This window comes from Gossypium hirsutum, chromosome D06 (assembly GCF_007990345.1).
Source record: "Gossypium hirsutum isolate 1008001.06 chromosome D06, Gossypium_hirsutum_v2.1, whole genome shotgun sequence".
Lineage (NCBI taxonomy): Eukaryota > Viridiplantae > Streptophyta > Magnoliopsida > Malvales > Malvaceae > Gossypium > Gossypium hirsutum.
This window is the reverse complement of record NC_053442.1, coordinates 48435554-48444063: the sequence shown is the minus strand read 5'-3', so window position 1 is coordinate 48444063 and position 8510 is coordinate 48435554. Positions and strand designations below refer to the sequence as shown.

General features: G+C 33.9%; 2 protein-coding genes across 2 annotated transcripts; both read right to left on the bottom strand.

Moving 5' to 3' along the window:
* Positions 1-588: 588 nt before the first annotated feature.
* On the bottom strand, positions 589-4289 carry LOC107901732 (50S ribosomal protein L34, chloroplastic). The gene is made up of 4 exons (XM_041095845.1): positions 3895-4289; positions 3581-3820; positions 2008-2120; positions 589-1077 (listed from the first exon to the last, which is right to left on the bottom strand). The coding sequence occupies exons 1-3, from the start codon at positions 4100-4102 to the stop codon at positions 2116-2118; spliced, it is 453 nt and encodes a 150-aa protein (XP_040951779.1). The 5' UTR covers positions 4103-4289; the 3' UTR covers positions 589-1077; positions 2008-2115.
* A 456-nt stretch (positions 4290-4745) lies between these two features.
* LOC107901731 (uncharacterized) lies at positions 4746-7331 on the bottom strand. The gene is made up of 5 exons (XM_016827839.2): positions 6749-7331; positions 6561-6637; positions 6283-6394; positions 5565-5731; positions 4746-5006 (listed from the first exon to the last, which is right to left on the bottom strand). The coding sequence occupies exons 1-4, from the start codon at positions 7018-7020 to the stop codon at positions 5602-5604; spliced, it is 591 nt and encodes a 196-aa protein (XP_016683328.1). The 5' UTR covers positions 7021-7331; the 3' UTR covers positions 4746-5006; positions 5565-5601.
* Between the last annotated feature and the right edge of the window lie 1179 nt (positions 7332-8510).

The window sequence follows — 8510 nt, the reverse complement described above, 5'->3', positions numbered from 1 at the left end:
CATTTGATAGCAATTCCTAACATGATTAACATGCACACTTAACTTCATGTCAAATATCACCCAAATTCAAACATTATAAATAATCCAACTTAAGAAAATTCAAAGTAACCATAACTATAATACATCTCCTATATACATGCGACATAACCAAGTATCGAACATTAAAGGTCTACCGAGTCAGAAATTGGATAGTGTGAGCTCTGAGGTGATCTATTTGATATGTTCCATAAAAATGGCCACTACTACAGAGATAGAAAATGAATAGAGTAAGCATTTCATATGCTTGGTAAGCTCATACAAAATTTACTTAACTTACATTAATATTCAGATAATCTAAGCAATTAAAACATATTGAAATTAACCATGAAAATCCTTTAGCGCATCATGTAACATTTATATGTACATCACAAATATTCAGAGATTAGTACGTTACTTATCATGAAATTATAACATATCCGTACAGATCATAACAGTCAATCAAATAACATATATCAATTCAATCACACTTCAATTGTAACATGTATAACTCCATTCATATCAATAAAAAATGGACCAGAAATCAATATAAATCTATAATAGGCTCATAAATATTAATAAATCATATTTACTAATTCAATCATCAAAAAATAGAGTTTCGAAATTTCCGTTTCTGGTATAGCTGAAAAATGAGTTGTTATATTGAAGGGAGGGAGTTGTTTTATTTTCTCAAAGTTGGTGGTTGTTTGCATGATTTTCTCCATGTACGTTGCGGTTTCCTTAATTCTTTCAAGGCTGGTAAGTGCTTTCTTGATTCACTCCATGGGGTTGAAGAAGTTGAAGACTAGGTCCCTCATCTTTTGAATTTTTGTTATTTTCTCCTTAGGCATATGGTTTAGGCTTCTGCTGGACCTTCTGGTTTGTTGTTCATCTCCAGAATTGGGTTAAGACGTGTTCTGAAGCCCAACAAAGCTGATTTTGGCATCCAAATTTTTAGAATTCCCAAGCCCAATTCATTGGTCCTATGCCGTGGCATAGCTGCAGCATTAGGCATTAGTATGTGAATTTCAATTCTTTCTTCCATTTGAGTCCACCGGTCACCTTCATGGATGAAAATTTCTTGTTATAGCATATAATCAACCAAAGTGAATTATTTTAATAACAAATTACAATTAACCTAAATTATTATGAATCACCCTTAACGTATATGAAACTGTAAGTTAAAATGTATTTAAATAACTCTATAATTTAGAGTTATCACTAATAGAAGCTTTCGAAGTTAGAATTTATTATGGTGATAAGACATGCCTCCATTTGCTATTTATAAATGATAAGAGAATACCATAAATGTTTTTTTTACTTATTTATGCTTCTTTTGTAGTTAATTTTTCCTATTTCATTTATTAGATAATATGTTCTTCGATATCTTAATGTAGTAGTGAAAGGAATGCTAGTCAATGGCAACTGGTTCTCTTTTCTCAAAAGCAATGATTGAATAGTAAATTTCACGACAGCCATCCTATTAATCTTGGGTAACCCTTCTAGTTAACTCCTGCTTTAAGGTTAGCACCAGGGCCACAATTGTTATACTCAACATAGCAGAGGGTTTCTCCGAAATTGACTTTGTCAAGTCTTTCAAAATGCATCCATATTTTAGGATTAATGAAGTTTCCCAATGTGAACTCCATGGTAGCAATTATAAAGAAATTTTTTTATGGTCTGCCCAAGTATGTTGTGACTTTGAACCTATCATTGAAGAGCTTCTACTCAAGTGCAATTTTGCAATTTTGGATCATAGTACAAGTGTTCTCATCAATGAAATCCTTGCCTTATGCTACTATTATGTTGAATTAGTTATCCATTTACCTCCTCACAATGACTAACGTGTTTTGGATGACAATAGAGGAGTCACCAAAGAAACAGTGAATTACTCCAAAGATGACACAATTGCGAAAATAATTGACGGTTTGCTTGATAATACAAGGTGTCTTGGTAGGCATCTATCCTACAATTGAAAAAAGGATAACTTACCTAATTGAATGCGAAGAGCCACTGCCTGGTGCTTTTCAGGACCAACAATGTTCTGAAATCCCATAGATTTGGAACCTCTTGAATAGTACAACTTTTTGTGATCCACAATCAATCTACGCACAAGAAATAATGAAGGGTTAAGCATAAATGTTTAGTGAGCAAACAAGGAAGATACTCAACTTACCTTACAACCTTTAAAGGGGTTAATCCATATGGAACTCCGGCACATTCATTAACAATTTACTATATAATTAAATTAAGGTCAACATAGTTCAAATTCTCATTCTTACACATTTTATAAATCAAGTTTTACTTAGTTAAATTGATTTTCAAGTTCATTATTTGATTCTTCAATCTCCTATGGCCTCAAGATCCGACACTTATTTATAATTATGGAAGCATACAAGTAAGTCATGTTAAAGTTTAAGTAACAATTCAATTTTGTTTCACCGCAATCATATTCACATATTCACTCATTCATTTATGCACATATCCATACACATTGCCACTTGATACTTTTTAGAGTAGCACCCATATATCATAATCATAATCAAGGATTCAGTAGGCAACCATTCATGTTTTAATCTAAGATTTTACTCTCTTGCTCTTATATTCGACAATGCACATACTATTTCCTATAGCATGTCAATTGTATGCTACAACTTCTCTAAATATAGAAGAGCAAAGTTTAAGTAACAATTCAATTTCGTTTCACTGCAATCATATTCACATATTCACTCTTTCATTTATGCACGTGTGCATACACATTGCGACTTGATACTTCCCAGTGTAGCACCCATATATCATAGTCATAATCAAGGATTCAGTAGGCAACCATTCATATTTTAATCTAAGAGTTTATACTCTCTTGCTCTTATATTAGATAGGTGGTTGTCAATAATAATTAAGCCTTGTTTCACACAATTTCTGATATACTCAACCTTTCATGATGCACATTTGTTTAAGCTCATTGAGCTAATAGCCATATCTTTATTACAATTATCCATTACACTTCATGTTTCATGAAGTATTTCATTAGCCAAGTCCTAGTCATTACACTAGCCAAGGCATTGCAACATCCTTTCACATTCGCACACCAACTCACCTATTAATCCATTTAATGCTATAACTTACTCTTCTCGTTACAATTAGTCCATTAAAAACTGTTATTTACCATATTTTTAAGTAAATTTATGTTCCTACTTTGCCCTATAAAAAAAAACATGAAACATGGCTTCTTTATTCTCACTTTATTTGCATTATCATAAATTAAATATAGTATTTCTCTTAACAATATGGTGCAAGTATACTTTATGTAACCAAAACAACCCAAAGCATTATATTATGCAAGTAAAATGTTGAAGAAAAAATTATTCATCAGATGTCCAAAAATGCCAAGTACCTACTAGACAACAGCAATTAATCGAATAATAATCATTAAAATGAGGGTTTCAATCGATGAATATTGCACAACTGAACCAACAAAGCAGGCATGGCTAAGTGTTTGCCTAAATTATCCTTTAAACATCATAAAATCACTGAAACAAAAAAGAGAAAGTTTAGCGTTTCCCACTGTTTGGATTTGATTTGGTGCAGAGGACCTTCCGGCCCTTAGCACGTCTACGTTTCAATACAGCTCTCCCACTAGTGGTTCTCATTCTTCTACGGAACCCATGAGTTCGAGCCAATGATTTCCGAGACCTATTCCTCTTTGTTTGACAAAGTGCAGCCTTTCCTGCCCTAACCACCAGGCATCTCCTTCTCTCATTCTTCACCCCATTATTTGAACCAAAATCAGTCCCCAAAGATAACCCTACCACCAAATTTTGAAATTAAAACCCATCGAAGAAATCAGAAATTAACAAAAATGGGAAACTGTGCCGTTACCTGAAAAGGAAGAAGGGAAAGAGAGAGAAGATGATGAAGAAGGGAGAAAGGAGCAGTGAAGAAGGGAAGACTTGTTTGCCGCATTGGAAGAGACGGAAATTCTTCTCCTTGAACCTGTTAAGAGAGTGAGGGAAGCTGAAGGGATGTGGGTTCTTATGGGTTTTGTAGGAAGGCATTGAGGTGATGTTATTACTGGCATTGAAGCCATTGTTTTCGCCTCGGCACTCTGCCTCACTATTTTCTTATCCGGATATCTTCTAGAGCTACACTGCCTCAAAATGGCTTTGGGTAGAGATGGAATGTTATGGGTCGAGTAGAGAGATTGAAGTTCTTGCTTAGCCCAACTAGGGGTTAATTGGACTGGAGGATATTGATTTTCGAAACCCTCCAAGGGCCTAGACCCAAATAAAAGATATAGGCTGTTTTGACTTGAGCCGTTCAGGTAATGACTGCAGCAGCAAATGGTGTCTTCCTGGTTGGGACCTGCTTCTATATACAGCTCTCTTTATCTGACACATTGGGCTACAAAGAACTTCCCTTTTCATCCACAATTGTGCATTCATGGTGGTGCTGAAAGTTGTAATCTAAAATTGCAGAGTGATTGATCTTTTAACCAAAAATAACTGTAAATCTTTGAAGCATCTAGACCCTTGTTGGACAGATTCATCACAATCCTATGTTTGCTGTTGGAGAAATATAAGTAGTTTTCTACTATGCTTTATATATCTCCTTACCTGCATAAGCTATGTCTCCATATACTAACAATAGTCTCGGAATTAAGGAGCAGTTGAATTATGTGTATTCTAAGTTCATCATTAATTAGGAAAACAATAATCTCTGGTGCCAGTAAAGACTAGGCAATATGTTTAGCAATTAATTATTATTGTCTGAAAGATCTGTTCGTGTATAACAAGAATTATACTTGTTTCTTCTAGGGAAAATAGGGTGTTCCAAAAATCACCAATTCCACAAAAAAAAAAAAAGCATCACATAGGATCAAGCAGCAGGAAATAAAGATGGTGCAGTTATACAAATATTCTCCGTCAAAAGCATGCCAACTTTCAGCATAGGCGCCCGAAGACTGAAGTCTACTTGATGCCATGGTCCAAATACTGCAACATATACCAATTATGACCATTCAATGTAGGAAAACTTGTGGCGCTAGAAACAAAATTAAATGAAATAAAAACGAAACTTGAGGCGTGAATCAACACTTTATTTTACCTCTAGTATACAATAAGTCAGTAGTTTTGTATAGGCAGCGAATAGTTACACATCAAAATGTATCCCTTGGTACATATGTTTTTTCAATAATACCTTTCCATAGAAAATTACCTCCTTCAATTTGATACTTTGCAGGGAAAAAATATGTTATTTCAATTATTCCGAAAAATAAAACAAAAATATTATTGCACCACCAAACTCAAGTCCAAAACTATTATTGCACCACATGTCAAGCAAAAACATAGTACAAACTAAGATGTCCTACGAATAGCAATTAAGAAAGCATGTAAAGAAAATTACATAGGGTACAACTTATTAATAGCCCTTGACAGATCCATTTTATTTGTTAAATCTACAGTATACAAAGTACAGTTCATCTGCTATGAATCAATAAGAGTGGATTTGCATCAGGAGCAAGCAATATTTAGTGAAGACAGAAAGCTAACCTTGAAAGAAACTCTCAAGATGGCAGTGGGAATAAAACTAGTAACCAACATAAACTGCAGCATTAACTATGTAACAATCATCATTCTTATCTCCCATTTCTTCTACATACACGCCACTTGAGCATACTAGTCCTCCATCCACAACTTCAACATTCAAAATTTTTCCACTGCATTCAATTGGAAGAATGAGAAGAAAAAAACAAGAGAGACATTTACGAGTTATATAAATATTGCAAAAAAGCAATAGGAGTTTGTAACTGGTTTGATTTACATGGACGTTCTTATTTGGTCCCCAACATTTCTGGAAGGTAAATTTTCAAAATCAATGACATATCACAAACAAAAGTGATTTGTGATGGAAGAATAAGACCAATTGAAGAAAGGCATAGTTAAATTCGCATTAGTAGTTAGAAGATTAGAGAGGTCTCAACATGGGTTAAATTTTACACAGAGTAAGCAATACAATTAGGTCACTGAGCTCATCGGAAACAAGGGTTATTAGCTATTTACTTCATGCTTGGAAAATTATTGATCAGAATTTTGTAAGAGTATATTGGAATGGATATCCTCATACATTAACAACCATAGATGCTCTATATGTTAAAAGTTAATAAATCAGTCAACAAGGATATGTGCTTAAACAAGAACAAGCAATTTGTAAAGGAGATAAAAGAGTTCAAAAATTGAGGCACCAAGTTCCAGAGGTGTGGATACTCACTAAGGAAAAACAGACTTCACCCTCTCAATATCCAATGAGTGTTGAAGAGAATGAGGAACACCTAACTTGATCAGTAATTTCATTTGCTCAAATGAGACCCCAGGTATGGATCCTGCAGGAATTTTATCTCATTACATCTAATGAAACAACTTCAAAAGAGAATTCTTAAATACAGAACGATGCTGGTCTCATGGTTTAAACAACACTAAAGAGAAACAATATAAATTCTAAAATCTTCTAATCTTACTGCACAAAAACTGAACAGCAAACCCATATACCTCTCCTAAATGCAGGAATTGAATTAGAAGAAATAGCATCCCTGCAAGCCCTCATTGCTGCTGATGTGATATCTTGCCTGATTCAATGCAATAATTCATAAAATAAGTGCTTTATCGGATTAAATCAAACCAGAAAAAGTAAAATGGGTGTTTTATATAAGATTAAGAAGAGGAAGAAGAAGACGAACCCATGTTGATCATAACCAACACCCATCTCCACGAAAAGGAGTTTCATCGGTGGGTTCGTGGAGTTGGCGGTCGTGCTTGTGACTGCACTTTGATCTGTTTCCATGGCAGCCGTAGCTCGGATTAGGAGTTGAAATCTAGGACGAGGAGGAAGGTGGAATATAGAGGAGAAAAGCGGAGGCTTCAATGGAAGTGAACCGTATGTTTTGCAAGTGGAGAGAGTTTCAGTAGTAGAAGAAGACAAATTTGAAACCCAGCGGAAACAGATACTCATCTCCTCTCTCACACTGCCCCAACAAAGCTAGGAAATTCGAGTAAATTCATCAAAATTTCCCAGTCAAATTTAGTTGACAAAAAAAAAAAAAACTGTATATGACAGGCCCTTTCATTTCTTATCAGGTTTAAGCTGGCACCAAGCCAAGCCTATGGGTAAAGGTTCGGTCTTTGAGACCAAACCATCTTATATTCATGTCCAACACTCAAATTCAAAGCCTATACGACATAGGTATACTTTTCATGTCGATAACATATGCATGGGGATGACACAGTAATCCCATATCGAATAACTTGGATTTCATATAACTTCAATTGATGGGAGAGTAATCTTTCTTAGGTATTTAATTGGTGGTTATGCATTTGGTATGCTAAAATTCATTTTTTTTTGAAAATTTAACTTTATTGTGAGTTACTTTTCTTCTAAAAAATTGTGATTTTTTTTTTAAATTTTAGTGGAAAAGTAATTTTTCCAATAGTTGGAAAGTTCAACTTTAGGCTTACTAGTATTTTTGCTCTCAAATTTTTTTCAAAAAAATTAATTAAGTTGTTACGAATTATTTGCATTCAATTGAACTTGTGAACTAACAAAATTGATCAAATAAATTCTTTGACTAACATTGATCGGTAGTACTAAACAACAATGTCGACGTGGCTATTAATAAATACCATGTAATCTATCATGCCCTAAAATATAGGGGGTTAATTGAAAATAATTAACTAAAATTTTACCTAGGTTTGATAATTAAGTTGTTAGTGCACTCCTTAGAGATCCTATGTTTTATCCATTCTTTTCCCATTTCTTTTCTTTTTATTTTCAACAAGCTAGGATGAAATTCACTTTAAAATAAATATTAATTGATGTAAAAACATAATAAGAATGGGTAGCAGTTCAATGATTAACACGCCACTTCCCCTTAAAGAACCAAGTTTGAGCTATACTTCACTCAAAGAACATTTTTATTTTTGGCAGCTAGAAGGAAAAATTACATGCCGACCCCTAGAGTTAGAAAACCCTAGGCATTTAGCCATTACTTTCCTAATTACATTAGGATTTTGATTTATTTTTCATCCCAACTAGAATTGCTTCATCTATTCACTATATCTTCTTCTTTTCTATTCTCCCCCTTTTCTTTTTCATCATATTTCACATTATTTTGTTGCTGAACATTTTCTTTGCTTTCTGAATTAAAATCTATTCTTGATTCAAGGAGTTTTTCAATCGGTTTCATAGTCACCATTAGAAACGTTCTTAATCCTTGCCAAGAATCGATAAGTTCAATTCAATTTCAATAATTAATCCCAAATTCTCGTAGTATTTACGTCCAAAGCTAATCTTTCATTTGAATTAATGACTCTTTTAATAATCTTGCTAAAATTCTCGGTAATCTTGATAAATCTTGAAAAAAAACCTTAATCTGTGTATAAATGTCGTTTGAAGAACCCGTTACAAGTGCATCAGACTAGATTTGAACGTGAGCGACGTCATTC

What these genes read in the sequence shown, in the direction of transcription:
- LOC107901732 (XM_041095845.1), bottom strand. Translation starts at nt 4,102, where the DNA reads ATGGCTTCAATGCCAGTAATAACATCACCTCAATGCCTTCCTACAAAA. An exon ending in TTTCCCTTCTTCCTTTTCAG is followed by an intron (nt 3,821 to 3,894) that starts GTAACGGCACAG and finishes ATTTGGTGGTAG; the next exon opens with GGTTATCTTTGGGGACTGAT.
- LOC107901731 (XM_016827839.2), bottom strand. Translation starts at nt 7,020, where the DNA reads ATGAGTATCTGTTTCCGCTGGGTTTCAAATTTGTCTTCTTCTACTACT. An exon ending in AATTCCTGCATTTAGGAGAG is followed by an intron (nt 6,395 to 6,560) that starts GTATATGGGTTT and finishes AAATTCCTGCAG; the next exon opens with GATCCATACCTGGGGTCTCA. An exon ending in GTGAAGTCTGTTTTTCCTTA is followed by an intron (nt 5,732 to 6,282) that starts GTGAGTATCCAC and finishes AATTGAATGCAG; the next exon opens with TGGAAAAATTTTGAATGTTG.